Source organism: Apodemus sylvaticus, chromosome X (genome assembly GCF_947179515.1).
Source record: "Apodemus sylvaticus chromosome X, mApoSyl1.1, whole genome shotgun sequence".
In the NCBI taxonomy this organism is placed as follows: domain Eukaryota; kingdom Metazoa; phylum Chordata; class Mammalia; order Rodentia; family Muridae; genus Apodemus; species Apodemus sylvaticus.
The window spans coordinates 80,154,596-80,171,943 of NC_067495.1; the positions used below are offsets into that span (position 1 = coordinate 80,154,596).

The following is a 17,348-nucleotide window of genomic DNA, read 5'->3' on the forward strand; positions in this document are numbered from 1 at the left end:
CCATTTTCAATAAATTTTAATTTCTATTGCAGTGATTAAAACCATGGCCAGGTCTACTCATGTAAGAAGGAGTTTATATTAGTCCTATAGGTTACAAAGACTTAAAGTTCATGTCAAAATAACAGTGGTTGCAGGCAGCAGGCATCCTGAGCATTTCAGAGTTCAAACCACCAGCAAGAATGTGGGAAAACAATGCATATATCAGTATTTTTGAAATTTCAAATCCTGCACCCATTGCCATACTTCCATCAAGACCACAACTTCTAATCCTTCTCAAACCAACCTGGGACCAAGTATTCAAGTACATAAAACTTATGGGGCATTTACACCATTTAAACCAACACCAGAGTATTCTAGACATATTTTCCCATGATTTCAGTATTCTGAAAGGAGAGATTACAAAAGCAATCATACTTTTCTTTCACATTTATCTGTTTCTTCAGGTGAACAGACATTGCTCCTGAAATCATGTTTCATGTTTAAGAAATCTAATCATTTTTACAAAACATCAGATTCTTTTCCAATGTCTAAATTAAGAACTGTGATTTCTATTTCAGGAGTAATAATAATATTGAATATCTTCCCATCATTACCTTTGAAAATTTATCTTTATTATTAACAATAAGGACAAGAACACTTTTCAAAATGTTCTAAGGTCACTGGTAAGAGACATTGTTTGCCTTTTGGCTCTGAATGCTATCTTCTTGTGAACTGGATTTAAATGAGCTTAAAGATACAATGACTGTGATTATTTTAAATCATTTTACTCATTTCTTGACAGTTTGACATTCACTTCCATAAAAGGGTAGAAATAGATTAGTTCAGTACATTATACATATAAAGAATAAGAAATCCAGATCGGCATTTCTTTTCTCAGATGTCATGGATCAACCATATTCAGCTTTCATAATACAGTCAAACCATGTACTTAAGTACCATAGTTTGGAATAATTGTAATTTGTCTCATTTGCATTAAAGTGAAACCTGTATGTTTTATATCTTGAAGTCATTCTGTGTCATGCTTTCTTCTTTCTTATACCTGGGAATCTTGGTTTGAGAGGAACCAGTAGCAATTGAACACTTGCAAGTATGTGATTCTTGAGTTTCCCCTTTATATATATATTTGCAATAGTCCTAAGCTCATGAGCAGTATTTTACACACACACACACACACACACATATATATATATACACATATATATATATATATACACAAATTTTTCAATAAATATTTTTGTAGAATTAAATATTAAATTGTATTATAACACAGTTACTAAAAATAACTTGGCAAGGTATATTTATACAGTTTGTTTCTTAATATATAATTATTACTTAATTCAGTATATATTTTAATTCAGTTTTGTATATTTAACAGGAAGCTGTTCAGACATATAGTAGGCTACTCACAATTGATAGATTATGTTTAAATTAGATCATTTAAATATGCATATAAAATTTAAAAGATATTTAATATAAAAACATAACACACACATACGTATGTGTGTGTGTGTGTATGTGTAAAATACTGCTCATGAGCTTAGGACTATTGCTCAGGGAAGCAAAATGTTTTAACTTTGCTTCCTGCACAGTTTCTGGACTAATTTGCAGTTTATACATAGTCCAGTTTTATATACATTTTCCCTACCATCCTGGTGCTACATCTCTGGCATTTTAATAATTTTAAATACAATGTATCTTCCTAATTTTTAATGTATAGTCTTCTCAGAAAGCCATACAAAATACAAGCATGGTGGTGCACGCCTTTAATCCCAGCACTTGGGAGGCAGAGGAAGGCAGATTTCTGAGTTGGAGGTCAACCTGGTCTACAGAGTGAGTTCCAGGACAGCCAGGGCTACACAGAGAAACCCTGTTTCAAAAAAAAAAACTAAAACCAAAAACAATATTAATGATTGTTTAGTCTGGTAAAACTAACACTGTGAGTTTTAAGTGACAGTGATAGTATCACTTAATAATATGTGAGTTGACCTTTAACTGATAATAAAGTAATTATAACCCAGTTTCATCAACAGTCTCATAATCATCATCTGCTTTTACTTCTTTCTTTAATATAATGAATATGCCCTGGTAACAACACACAGACACAGACACAGACAAAAACACACACAGGCACAGATACAACCACCTCACATACAAATAAATTGATTATTCTGTCACAGTAAGGTAATGATGGAGTGAGCATATAAATTGCTAACAAGTATTGGCAAAATTATTTTAATTTTTAATGCACTATCCAGCATCACAAAATAATTAGATGATATAAAGTCCGTGACAAAGCTTTTCAGCTACACTAATTTCATCTGAATACATCCATCAGACATCTCTTTATATTATTTTTACTTCTTTTAAATTGATCTCTTTTCATTGATAATTTCTTTTCCCAATATTTTAATTTATCACTTAATATCATATATAATGAAAACATATATCATGCGTTTTTAATGTTTCAAGGACATAGAATCTTCTCTGTAATATGAGAACAACAAATTAGATGAATTACAAAACTTCCATCTTTTCCAGGTGTTGATCACTGCTCAGGCATTGTAGATTAGTGTTTGTTCATTCATTAATCATTTTGGCATTTATCATATATACTGCATGTCTTTATATGACACATGGAATATGTTCATGGTCATACCACACACAGGGCAGATTTTCATTTTGGACTATGGTGAAATCAGTAAACATAATGCTTGAAGTCAATGAATTATATAAACATTATATAGAAATTCTCTCCAACTTAAACTTTGAGTTTTTTAGTAGTAAGTTCTTCTTAATAAAAATAAGTTTATTATATTTCAATATAAACTATATGAGAAAGAATAATATTTTCTGCTTCACACTTTATTTTTAGAACCCGGCAGAATCAGCATGTTTTAACCTACAAATAATTCATTTGTTGCATAAAAACTGTTTCTCAAGAAAAGATAATTTTGCATCTCTGTGCAGAATGTCTGTGTCAATACATTGTATTCATGTATGTGTATGTGACTTATGATGAACAAGTACCTTAACATACAACTTTTGTCCCCTTTCTAAGCCATTGAAGGAGGTGGTACGATCTCACACACCCATGAAAGAGGCAACTACTGTGGAAATCTGGACTCATCCGCATCTTCAGGTATGGAAGAACCATGATGTTAATATTTCCTTTCTATTCCTTTGTAGTAAATTTAAAACATTCCATACAAAGCTGCAATATTTGTGTCTATTAAAACAAAACAGCAATACACTGGTTAATAGACATAACCAAATGGAATATAAAATTGCTAATATAATGCAACATATAGAAAATAAAAGTGACAAAATGGTTCAATTTTAAGGTCTGTTCATGGAGAAGAATGAAATGTGTTTGTTTATGTAATTTCAGAATGGACACCAATTTTGTAGTGAATTTTTAAAAAACTGAATTGGTAAAACAAGCAAACAAACAAACAACAAAAAAAAAACTAAATTGTGAAAAATTCCTCTGACCTCTGGACTTGATAATGTAAAGGATGGAGCAATAGCTGAAAGAAGTGTAGCTATAAGAGAAGAGGTGCTTTTACATAGTTAAAGTTTCTAAGGCAATATTTTTTGGATAAAGAGCTGATGTATTAAGTATAAATTAGTAGAGACATAAAAGCCTCTTGTTCTAATTGATAGACTTTTCTAGTGAATACAATTTCAAGAAAAAAAATACTCTTATTGAATTTCTTGAAATGTTTGCAGTGTTTAGCAAGGAAGGAATAGGCAACTATAACAGATACTGTGATTCTAAGTCTACCTCAATCTTTTCAGTATATTGAAGAGAGCTAGTTTTGTTGACCCTCAGAATCTTCAATAATTTTATAATAATACAAGGAAAAGTGTCTCTCAATATGTGTTTCATTAGTCTTTTTCAGGCAAATTCATGCATTATTTCTTTTCAGTGGGGTTTGATAATAATGATTTTCATTTGCTGAATCAATTACAATAAATTTGTAGAAGTGTTTGTTAAACGATTGTTGATTTATAACTAGGTTTTATTTCTGAGGTCATAGATTTAAAATGAGTTTTTATATTTTAAAATACAATTAAACATTAAGGTAGGTTTAGCAAAAATATAGAAAAATATAGCTTCATAGCCATTTGGGGTAGATTTTTTTTTAAATCAAGTTTGCATTATTGTCAAAGTGGATTTTCTCATTTTATTCAGGACAAGTTAAATATGACAAGGAAAATCATTGAAGATTTTTTCTAAGGGTACATTAAAAATCTAGGCTGTGGAGAACACAGTATAAACATTTTTATGAAGTTTGTTTTTATCTACCTGATTGACTGTTAATTATTTTTTCAATATATTCTTTATTTACATTTCAAATGATTTCCCCTTTCCTGGATTCCCCCCCCTCCCCAAAAGTCCCATAAGCTCTCTTTCTTCCCCTTGTTCCCCAATCCACCCCTCCCACTTCCCTGTCCTGGTATTCCCCTACACTGCTACACTGAGCCTTCCCAGGACCAGGGGCCTCTCCTTCCTTCTCCTTGGACATCATTTGATATGTAAATTGTGTCTTGGGTATTCCAAGCTTCTGGGCTAATATCCACTTATCAGTGAGTACATACCATGTGTGCTCTTTTGTGATAGGGTTAACTCTCTTAGCATGATATTATGCAGTTCCATTCTTTTGTCTAACAATTTCATGAATTCATTGTTGTTAATAACTGAGTAGTATTCCATAGTGTAAATATACCACATTCTCCGTATCTATTCCTCCGTTGAGGGACATCTGGGTTCTCTCCAGCTTCTGGCTAATACAAATAGTGCTGCTATGATCATAGTGGAGCATGAGTCCTTATTACATGCTGGGAAATCCTTTGAGTATATGCCCAAGAGTGGTATAATGGGGTCCGTCAGTAGTATCATGCCCAGTTTTCTGAGGAACCACCAGACTGATTTCCACAGTGGTAGTACCCGCTTGCAACCGCACCAGAGTGAATGAATGTTCCTCTTTCTCCATATTCTCGCCAGCACCTGTTTTCTCTTGAGTTTTTGATCTTAGCCATTCTGACTGGTGAGAGGTGAAATTTCAGGGTTGTTTTGATTTGCATTTCCCCGATGAATAAGGATTTTGAACATTTCTTTAGGTGCTTCTCTGCCATTTGATATTCCTCAGGTGAAAATTCTTCGTTTAGCTCTGTACCCCATTTTTTAAATTTTTTTATTGATATATTTTTTATTTACATTTCAAATGATTTCCCCTTTTCTGGGTCCCCACTCCCCGCAAGTCCCATAAGCCCTCTTCCCTCCCCCTGTTCCTCCATCTACCCCTTCCCGCTTCCCTGTTCTGGAATTCCCCTATACTCTTGCACTGGGTCTTTCAATGGAGTTATTTGGCTCTGTGAAGTCTACCTTCTTGGGTTCTTTGTATATCTTGGATATAAGCCCTCTGTTAGATGGATTGTTGGTAAACATCTTTGCCCAGTTTGTTGGATGCCATTTTATCCTATTGACAATGTCTTTTGCCTTACAGAAACTCAGTAATTTTATGTGGTCCCATCTGTGAATTTTGATCTTAGAGCATAAGCTATTTGTATTCTGTTCAGGAAATTATTCCCTGTGCCCATGTCCTCAAGGATCTTCCCAGTTTCTTTTCTATTAATTTCAGTGTCTCTGGTTTTATGTGGATGTCTTTGGTCCACTTGGACTTTAGTTTAGTACAAGGCATTAAGAATGGATGAATTTGCGTTCTTCTGCATGCTGACCTCCAGGTGAACAAGCACCATTTGTTGAAAAGGCTGTCCTTTTTCCACTGAATGGTTTTAGTTCCTTTGTCGAAGATCAAGTGACCATAGGTGTGTGGATTCATTTCCGGGTCTTCAATTCTATTCCATTGATCTACTTGCTTGTCACTGTACCAATATCATGCGTTTTTTAACACTATTGTTCTGTAGTACTGCTTGAAGTCGGGGATACTGATTCTCCTAGAATTTCTTTTACTATTGAGAATAGTTTTTGCTCTTCTGCAATATTTGTTATTCCAGATGAATTTGACGATTGCTCTTCCTAATTCTATGAAGAATTGAGTTGGTATTTTGATGGGGATTGCATTGAATCTGTATATTGCTTTTGGCAGGATGGCCACTTTTACAATATTAATCCTGCCAATCCAAGAGCATGAAAGATTTTGCCATCTTCTGAGGTCTTCTTGGATTTCTTTCTTCCAAGACTTAAAGTTCCTGTCCTACAGATCTTTCACTTGTTTACTTAGAGTCACCCCAAGATCCTTTATATTGTTTGTGGCTATTGTGAAGGGTGTCATTCCCCTAATTCCTTTTTCAGCCTGTTTATCCTTTGAGTATAGGAAGACTACTGATTTGCTTGAGTTGATTTTATATCCAGTCACTTTGCTGAAGTTGTTTATTGGCTGTAGTAATTTTCTGGTGTTTTTTTTTTTTTTTTGGGTCACTGATATTCGCACATATCATCTGCGAATAGGGAGATTTTTACTTCTTCCTTTCCAATTTGTATCCATTTGACCTCCTTATGTTGTTTAATTGCTCTAGCTAGAACTTCAAGTACTATATTGAAAAGATATGGAGAGAGGGGGCAGCCTTGTCTAGTCCCCAATTTTACTGGGATTGCTTCAACTTTAGTTTCTCTTCATTTAGTTTGATGTTGGCTACTGGTTTGCTGTATATTTCTTTTACTATGTTTAGATATGGGCCTTGAATTCCTGTTCTTTCCAAGACTTTTAGCATGAAAGGAAGCTGAATTTTGTCAAATGATTTTTCAGCATCTAATAAAATGACCATGTGATTTTTTTTCTTTGAGTTTGTTTATGTAGTGGATTACATTGATGGATTTCCGTATATTGAACCAACTTTACATCCCAGGTATTGTGCCTACTTGATCATAGTGAATGATAGTTTTGATGTGTTCTTGGATTCGGTTGGCAAAAATTTTATCGAGCATTTTTGTACTTATATTCATATGTGAAATTGGTCTAAAGTTTTGTTGTTATTGTTGTATCTTTGTGTAGTTTTGCTATCAGTGTATTTGTGACTTAATAGAACAAGTTGGGTAATGTTCCTTCTGTTTTTATTTTGTGGAATATTTTGGAGAGTATTGGTATTAGGTCTCCTTTGAAGGTCTGATAGAACTCTGCACTAAAACCATCTGGCCCTGTGCTTTATTTGGTTGGGAGACTGTCAATGACCACTTCTATTTCTTTAGGCATTATAGGACCATTTAGATTGTCTATCTGATCCCAATTAAACTTTGGTAGTTGGTATCTGTCTAGGAAATTGTCCATTTCATCCAGATTTTCCTGTTGTGTTGAGTATAAGCTTTTGTAGTAGAATCTGATAATATTTTTGAATTTCCTCAGTTTCTGTTGTTATTTCTCCTTTTTGTTGCTGATTTTGTTAATTTGGATACTGTCTCTTTGCCCTCTGCTTAGTCTGGCTAAAGGTTTATCTATCTTTTTTATTTTCTCATAGAACCAGCTCCTGGTTTTGTTGATTCTTTGTATGGTTCTCTTTGTTTCAACTTGGTTGATTTCAGCCCTGAGTTTGATGATTTCTTGCCTTCTACTCCTCTTGGGTGAAGTAGCTTCTTTTTATTCTAAAGCTTTCAGGTGTGCTATCAAGCTGGTAGTGTATGCTCTCTCCATTTTCTTTTTGGAGGCACTCAGAACAATGAGTTTTCCTCTTAGCACTGCTTTCACTGTGTCCCAAAAATTTGGGAGTGTTGTGCCTTCATTTTCATTAAATTGTAAAAAGTTTTGATATCTTTCCTTATTTCTTCCTTGACCAAGGTATCTTGATTAGAGCTTTGTTCAGCTTCCATGTGTATGTGAGCTTTCTGTTGTTTTTCTTGCTATTGAAGACCATCCTTATTCCACAGTGATCTGATCGAAGGCAAGGAATTAGTTCAGTCTTCTTTTATCTTTTGAGGTCTATTTTGTGACCAATTACATGGTCAATGTTGGAGAAGGTACTATGAGGTGCTGAGAAGAAAGTATATTCTTTTGACTTAGGATGAAATGTTCTATAGATATATTTTAAATCCATTTGGTCTAAAACATCTGTTAGTTTCACTCTGCCTCTGTTTAGTTTGTGTTTTCCTGATCTGTCCATTGAACAGAATGGGTGTTTAAGTCACCCACAATTATTCCATGGGGTGCGATGTGTGCTTTAAGCTTTAGTAAGGTTTCCTTTACCAATGAGGGTGCCCTTGTATTTGGGGCATAGATGTTCAAAATTGGGAGTTCTCCCTGGTAGGTTTTTCCTTTGATGAGTATAGAGTGTCCTTCTGTGTCTTTTCTGATGACTTTCAGTTGAATGTCTGTTTTATTGGATATTAGAATGGCTACTCCATCTTGTTTCCTGAGAACAATTGCTTGGAAACCTTTTTTCCAGCCGTTTACTCTGAGGCAGTGTTTGTCTTTGACACAGACATGCATTTCCTGTATGCTGAAAAATGTTGGATTTTGTTTACAAATCCAGTCTGTTAGTCTATGTCTTTTTATTGAGGAATTGATGTTAAGAGATATTAAGGTACAGTGATTGTTGCTTCCTGCTATTTTTGATGTAATTTTTATGTTTGTGTGGTTACCTTATTTTGGGTTTGTTTAAAGAATATTAATTTCTTGCTTTCTCTAGTGTGTAGTTTTCCTCTTTTTGTTGGTGTTTTCCATTCACTATGCTTTGAAGAGCTGGATTTGTGGAAAGATACTGTGTAAATTTGTTTTTGTCTTGAAATAACTTGGTTTCTCCATCTATGGTAATTGAGAGATTTGCGTTGGAATTTGTGTTCCCTTAAGGACTGCATGACATCTGGCCAGGCTCTTCTGGCTTTCATAGTCTCTGGTGAGAAGTCCAGTGTAGTTCTGATAGCTCTACCTTGATATGTTAATTGACCTTTTCCCCTTATTACTTTTAATATTTTTTCTTTCAATTTCAAATTATTTCATTGTTTTGTACATTCTGGTGTTTTAATTATTATGTGACAGGAGGAATTTTTTTTCTGGTCAAATCTATTTGGTATTCTGTAGGCTTCTTGTATATTCATGTGTATCTCTTTGTTTAGGTTAGAGATGTTTTCTCCTATAATTTTGTTGAAGACATTTACTGGCACTTTAAGTTGGAAATCTTCACTCTCTTCTATGCCTTAGGTTTGACGTTCTCATTTTGTCATGGACTTCCTGAGTGTTTTGGTTCAGGAGCTTTTTGGATTTTTCATTTTCTTCGACTATTGTATCAATGCTTTCTTTGTCAGCTTCTACATCTGAGATTCTCTCTTCTGTCTCTTGTATTCTGTTGTGATGCTTGGATCCATGACTTCTGACTTCTTTCCTAGGTTTTCTATGTCTCATGTTGTTTCACTTTGTGATTTCATTATTGTTTCTACCTCCTTTATATCCTGGATGGCTTTGTTTAATTCCTTCACCTTTTGTGTGTGTGTGTGTGTGTGTGTGTGTGTGTGTGTGTGTGTGTTTCCTTTAGTTCTTCAGGGCTTCTCCCTGTTTACTTGTGTTCTCCTGTATTTTTTTAAGGAAGTTATTAATGTCCTCTTGAAGCCCTCCATCAGCATCATGACCTGTGAATTTAAATCCAAATCTTGCTTTCCTGGTGTGTTGGGGTATCCAGGACTTGATGTTGTGAGAGAATTTGGTTCAGATGGTACCATATTGTCTTGATTTCTGTTAGCAATGTTCCTCCATTTGCCTTTTGCCATCTAGTTATCTCTGGTATTAGTTAGTCTTGCTGTCACTGACTGGAGCTTTCCCCTCCTGTGTGCCTGCAGGCCTATTTCAGCAACCCTGGGTGACCTGCTTTCCCCTGGCACAAATTGCTGTATTGCTGCCCAGTTTCTGGGTGCAGGTGCAGTCCTGGTGGGGTGTGTCTCAAGTGATCCTCTATTCTGGTGATTCCTGTCTATCAATCTGTTACACAGTCACAGGAGCAAAGATGGTCGCCAAGACCCACTATCTTGTAGTTGTAATTGGGTATGTAGCTCTGTGGCCCTGATCAACTCTGGATGGAGGCTGTGCTGGTTGTCTCCTCAGTGCCATTGTGTGTATAGCTGGCTTCTTGAGCAACTTGGAGATGGCATACTCTGGCCAGGGATATTCTGGATCCAGAGGCAGAAATTGGAAGGCCGACTATTAATTATTTAATGGTCCCTTGAGGAAAAAAAATTATTCGCAGAACTTTTGCCTATCATACAACAAGTCCTGGAGTCAATTCACAATAGTACACACAAAATAATAAGGTAAGGGTCCAGAATCTAATCAAGACACTATATTAATTATCCTTTGTCTTCTATTAAGCAACTTATTTAGTTATTTCAACTGTTTTAAAAATTTGTTACGGAGAAAATAAATTCTAAAAATGTCGACACAAAAATGGGACTTAACAATAGCAAATAAAAGTTATATTTGCTTATTTTTATCAACTTTGGAAATCTATGCTTTGGTTAATAATGACATCCTACAGTACTTAATAGAGTTAAAATATATTTTGGGGAAGGGTTTGAGAATTAATTTTTGTACTATGGGAAGAAATGATTAATTTGTAATATATATTTTAAAACAAACAACTGTTCGAATTTCCACAAATTTCAAATTACTTGGGTCTGTATTTTGTTTAGCAAATTTTAGTTCCTAACTATCAAATTTTACAGTTTTTCTGATTCAGATACAGTAAAATTGCTGTAGATTGTGACCATAATGTACACTCCACATTGGTGTATAACAGAAATTATAAAATCCTACTATTAGTTTATTGATTAATTAAATATGCAAGCACCAATCTTTAGAATAGAAACATTGAGAAAAAGTTCACCTTATTTATCATTAATATGTTTAAAGTTGCTTGAGACTCATACCAGTATGACATTCTTCCACTGATGTATATAAGAACTCCTAAATATGTGTTATAGTCAAAAGTTTTAATATTACAGTAGAGCAGGTTATTATGGTTTTCCACAGTTAAAAGTTAGAATTAGACATTTGCCCTCCACAAATAAGAGAAGTCACTAAGAAACATTTTATGGAGCCAGGAAATTACAAAGCACTATATTCTACTAAACAGCGAGTAATTGAATTTATTGATATTTTTTAACAATCAGACCATGCCAACAGGAGAAAGTGAGTAATTTGACACTATGTCTGGTTTTTGCTTGTCTCTTTAATTATCTTACTTTCTCCATTGTAATGCTGCTTGAGTCTTTAATTCAATTTAAAGTTCCAGTAACAACATTATTTTTTTAAGTGAGACACAGCATAGAGTTGTAAGTTATACTCTATAGTATTATTATAAATAGAGAACAACAGTGGAAATTTGAGCTTTGTTTTACTTTCAATCTGTTTTAAGAAGATAGTTCTTTGCTAATTTCAAACATAGATGTTAATTGTTATTCATACTCACCTACTCTGTCTAGGTCTAGTCCCTTCATGATGCAATCAATTTTGTGTGTTTTTTTCTTCCCAAAAGTAGAGTGGTCTACTTCCTAGGAGCCATAAAACTAGAGAAAACAGATTCTCCTTCACCCAGCAGGAGGGATTTCTTGTCCACCTTCCTATCCATTTTGGTATTGGGTCTGTCCAAGATTACACAGATCTTGTGTATAATGTCACAACAGCTGTGAGTTCAGATGTGTAGTTGCCATGAAGCAATTAAAGACACTGTTTCCTTGTAGTAATCCTGCACTTTTGGATCTTAAATTCTTTCTGCTTCTCCTTTCATAATGATCCCTGTACCTAGGAAGATAAATCTGTGGTTATAATGTTCTCATTAGGACTGAGGATTCTACATTTCTTATTGTTTGTGCCTTTTCTAGTTGCGGAACTCTGTTAATATCTGCTACAAGTAAAACTTCACTAATAACAGTTGAAGAACTCATATTTTAAGAATTTTAAATATAATTACAGTACTTACATCATTTTATATGGTGACTTTTCCCTCCTTCTAATTTCTTACTCCCTATTTAATACATACTCTCTTATTATTTATTTATTTATTTTTTAATATTTTTATTTTCTATATTCTTTGTTTACATTCCAAATGATTTCCCCTTTCCTGGATCCCCTCTCCCCATATGTCCCATAAACCTTCTTCTCTCCATCCCTTCTCCAATCACCTCCCTCCTTTTTCTCTGTCCTTATATTCCCTTCCAATGCTAGATCAATCCTTTCCAGGATCAGGACCCTCTCCATACTTCTTCATGGGAGTCATTTGTTATGCAATTTGTGCCTTGGGTATTCAGGGCTTCTGGGCTAATTAATATCCACTTATCAGCGATTGCATTCTATGTGTATTCATTTTTATTGATGTGATTTACATGCATACATCCATGAATACATATATGCAATACCCTTCTGTGTATTTTTAATGTTATATGCATATATTTTTAGGACTGAAAACTTGGGAATAGCTAATCTAAAAGGGGGATAGTCCTAGAAGAAAACTAATTGTCCATGTTTTAGTCTTCATTGATTGTTTTCATTCATGATTTTCAACTCTCTGAAATTTTCCCCATATACTTTAGGGGCAGAAAAAAAGGGGCAGAAATATTCATAGAACTAGAGGATTTTGTTGCTAGCTCTGTGTCAAAGTCTTTTCCATCTGACAGGGAATTTACACACATGGAATTTCAAAAAATATGCTTTATTAATTAATATCTGCATAATGATAGCAACTAAATCTTCTAGCTCTATAAATATTTCTACCCCTTTTTTATGATACCTGTACCTTTGACATGAGAGTTGTATTGTAGATGTAACAGTTGGGACTATACTTTCAGAGTAATTTAATATCTTCATGTTGAGAAGTTGTGTATTTCTTTACAAAACCACTACTGCTAAAATATGTTTCTTTGATGAGTATAAAGATAAGTATGTAAAAGGCAGTTGGATAGTAGTAGATCAGTTTCACAAAATGGTAGTAGATTATCTTCTAGGCTCTCTGATCTCTCCACCCAGAGGTAGTTGGATGGGTATATTAGGTTTATTGTATCAGCCATGAATTTTTTTCTGCTAAAAGGTCTTTGAGTCCAATTAGACTGATTTGAGTTAGGTCCAAGTTACAGTGTTACTATCATATCATCAGGGTTATTTTTCTAGGCTAGTATTTTTTGTGATTCACAAGCTCTGCAGCTTCGTAGGTTTTTTTAATGGCTTTTCTCCATTGGAAGCTTGCACAGAAAGATATTCTGTGCTGGGAGATTGCCTGGTGTGGAATGGGATTGAAATGGGACACATTATTGGAGTTACTTTAAAAACTGATGATTTCCAGATGTAGTTTCAAAGACTCATGGTTTTTCTGGCCTTCTAGTTCTCTAACTGAACTGAATGCTTGCTGATAACTTTCAAATCATTCTTAGAACTTTCTTATTTGTTCTATGGTTGAAAACTGCTGAATTATTTTCTTTTTTATCTATGTGTTTTATTTAACTTTAAATATTTATGCTAAACACTAGGGAAACTTAACTCTTTCTTGGTGTTTTGTGCTTCATTAAGTGCTAATATTTAACTCTTTTTTAACCCTTTATTACTTGTGCTTTAATAAGCACTAATATCTGGCAATTGACACATACAGTTTAGCAGCAGGGAATTAAGTGAAAGGATCTGTTGTTAGTGTTCTTATCTCTGTTGAGTCAGCCAGAAGTCTCTTGCTAAGCTGGTTGGTTAACTCTTTGTGAACCAGTGAGTAAGGAAAGGAAACGAATTAAGATGCTTTATACAGGCAAATATGCATAGACAAATACACACTTTAACATTCATATACCCTCACTCTGGCTGGGCCTGATCTTCTGTCTCTCACAATCAGCTCCACAAGTATTTATGCATGCTTACACACATACACATACACACAAACATATAGACAAACAGACATACACATTTGGATTATGTATGTATGTATGTATGTATGTATGTATGTATGTATGGATGGATGGATGGATGGATAGATGGATGGGGCACAACTCTCCAAGCCAAACCATTCAATCAATAACTATATTTCTTTTCTATGGTGTTTTATTTCTTCTTAGACAAAAAGTTATTTAGAAAATCACCTCAGAGATAAAATGTTACACAGAATGGGAGTTACAAAAAGATGTTTATATTAATTTCAAAGTAGTGTTTCATTGTATTATACTCATTATATGTTCAAAACAACAGTTCTTACATGGTCTTGCCTTATCATACTACACATCTGTGACTTTATCCGTGGTCCTAAATGTTTTTTCTTGAACATGGATTGTCCAAAGTCTATGTCTCTTTTTAGTATAATTATGAATTCTCATTTACTTTCTTATTATGCACCTTTTACTTACTATTATGAGGAGTATACAACTCTCTAGCAACTTCATCATCTCTAAAAACTTTCTTCCTAAAATTATTTTAAACAAATCAGGAATTCTATAGAATCATTGTTTATTTGTCTCTATGGCACCACTACAAGATAGTACATCTAAGTCTGCAGAGATCTGCTCAAAATATAGGTCAATGACTAGTGGTTGCTATATATTTAGTAATAACAGGAAAAGCATAATAATAGCAGAAATCTTTCCTCAGATATAATATCCTCAGCCTTCTCTAGAAGAATATCCATCATAGATTGACACTTTTTGGCAGAACCATTTCAGAAAGATAACCTACTAGTTTTTGGCCTCATCTAGATTGCTATTGGCAATTTTGAGATCTATTCCACAGAAAAGAAAGCTTCCATCTCAGGTCCAGGTCCACTCTTCAAAGTCTTATGTTAGAAGATTTTTTTATTTTGATTAATAGTATCTTGTTTTCATGTTATAAAAGGCAACCAAGAACAATGACAGTAGCCCATAATTTGAGTATCCTGAATCAACTGACCCCATCTTAAAAGGGTTTATGTGTGACATTGAGTACTTTATTAAATTGTCGATGATTTATTATTATTATTATTTATATTCCAAATATTACCCCATTTCCGGTTCTCCCTTTCCTGAGTTCTTCACCCCATACTCCTGCCTCTAAGATGGTGTTCCCCAACCTGCCCAACCACATCCACCCGCATCCTTTTTCCATGGGACACTAAGTTTCCATAGGATTAAGTACACCCTCTCCTACTGAGGCCAGACAAGACAGTTCTCTGCTACACTTGTGCCCAGGGCCACTTATAAGCCCATGTATGCTCCTTAGTTTTTGGCTTGGACTTTGGGATCTCTGAATGTTCTAGATAAGTTGATACTCTGTTCTTCCTATGGGGTTGCAATCCCCATCAGCTTCTTCCATTCTTCTCCTAACTCTTCTGTAGGGGTCTCTGACTTCAAACTAATGGTGGATTGTAAGTATCTGCCTTTGTCTTAGTCAGTTTCTGGTAGGGCCTGTTGGAGGACAGACATGTCAGGCTCTTGTCTAAAGACGTAATATGGCCTCAGTAATAGTTTCAGCTTTTGGTCTGTATGTATGGGATGGATCCTAAGTTGGGTCGGTCTCTGGGTGGCCTTTCTTTCAATCTCTGCTCCATTTTTCCCCCTGAATTTCCTTTATAAAAGAACATATCCCATGTCTTTGGGACTTTCTCGTGGATCTTCCTTGTCCTCCACCCAACACTGCTACATATTTCAATTTATTCCTCTGGCCCTCTGGGCTTCTCTCCAGTATTACCCCATACCTGATTCTATCCCCCTTTCCCTTCCCTCTCCCCTCTCCCACACAGATTCTTCACTTCCTCTGTCTCCCATGATTATTGTATCCCTGACTCTTAAGGTAAACTTTCTCAACACATATGAAGACACAGACAGACATATTTACTCACACTTGCATGTACACACACACACATACACACACACACACACACACACACACACACACACACACACACTCCCACAGAATAACAGAGGCAGAGGCAGAGGCAGAGACTGAAAGTTTGCTTGGCACTAACCCTATGAAATATAGCTTACCAACCTTTTCAAATATCTGTAGTGCTATTTTTCATTGCTTTTTAACCTCTCCCTCTGAATTATGCTCTATCTATCCTGTGGATGTTTTCCCTTCCACATTCTTTTCTGCTCTTCCCCATTTCCCATTCCCCCTTCATAACACCTATGTGATTAGCTTAAGTTTTAATAAACATTTTACTTAGCTTTGGAAATTTTAATGAAACTACTTTTTTTTGAATAATTCTTTATGGTTTCATATGAAATACTCCAATTTCAACATGTAATCATTTTAAAAGTAGAGAATTTTGAAAGCACCATAATGAAAATACAAATTATTGATCACAGAATTCAATCTTAAATTTATATTTCCCTGTGCTTTGTAGCTAGTTTGGCTAAGGCTTGGCTTATGGAGTTGAAATATAAAATCCTACTTGACACCCCATTCTAAAGTTTGGATATCAACTAAATGGATTTTATAATAAAGCTAGAGACATTTTCTCTTTTTAAAACTTAGTAGGTGCTACAATGTTATGTCTTAAAGTAGAATGGTCTCTATTGTAAATACAACTATTCAGCTAATTAAGGTAATAGATAACTCATGAAATTATACATCAAGTTACTTATTTTTCAGTTTTGTTAGTTTTCAGAAAATATTTAAAGAGCCGAGTTATAAATATTAGCTATAGCCAACATATTAGCAGCTGTACATTACTTGGAGAAAATAGATAGCTAGTAAAAATCTGGTCATTATTTTGAATTGTGTGTGGTGAATTCTGTTCCAGTTTGTCTGGATTCTTAATTTTATAATTTAGCATGCACAGTAAACTGAACTTTTCTCTTTCTGTATTCAACCTCCTTCCATATTTTAGTACATAGTCCATGGCCATTAAAAGGCTTAATGATCTAGTATTTTAAAACTAAATAATATTTTGTTAAAAACTGAAGTAAAATGAAACTTGTAAATTCCAATCTATTTTCATATATTTAAGTAGCATTCAAAATCAGCTACTTTAGTGACAAAAATAAGAAATTACAGGATATTTTCATATTTTTGTGATATTCAACATTAGCTGTCTTGTTACTGAAAACACAAATACATCACTTTCATTACATATGAGGTGAGTACTGTAGTTCCTACTATCTTTCATTAAATTAATATATTGTGATTATGTATTATATAAGTAGAAATTTAGTAAATCAAAAATAGTGCTGGACAGTTGTTATAAAATGTATAACTTCTACAAATATGGTACTGCTTGACTCTGATTAGCCTAGGGGCTTTCTTGATGCTGCTAGTTGCACATGAACAAAAAAATATAACTAATTGATAATAAAGACTATAAAAAATCCTCAACAGCACAAGAAACTCTCCCCAAAATGCAAATACCAAAATTATTACTGAAAATTTTGATGGAAGTAAGTCAAATATAATAACATAATATAT

At 34.3% G+C, this 17,348-nt stretch overlaps 1 protein-coding gene across 6 annotated transcripts in view; it reads left to right on the forward strand.

The window, feature by feature from the left end:
- The window catches only part of Pcdh11x (protocadherin 11 X-linked), a 538,787-nt gene that overhangs the window by 214,682 nt on the left and 306,757 nt on the right, over positions 1 to 17,348 (forward strand). For 4 of the 6 annotated variants that reach the window (XM_052170807.1, XM_052170808.1, XM_052170809.1 and 1 more), the window contains exon 3: positions 3,059 to 3,139. The exons of the other annotated variants lie outside the window; for them this stretch is intronic. In XM_052170807.1, the coding sequence (XP_052026767.1) occupies positions 3,059 to 3,139 (81 nt within the window). The remainder of the gene's footprint in view (positions 1 to 3,058; positions 3,140 to 17,348) is intronic. 6 annotated transcript variants of the gene reach the window in all.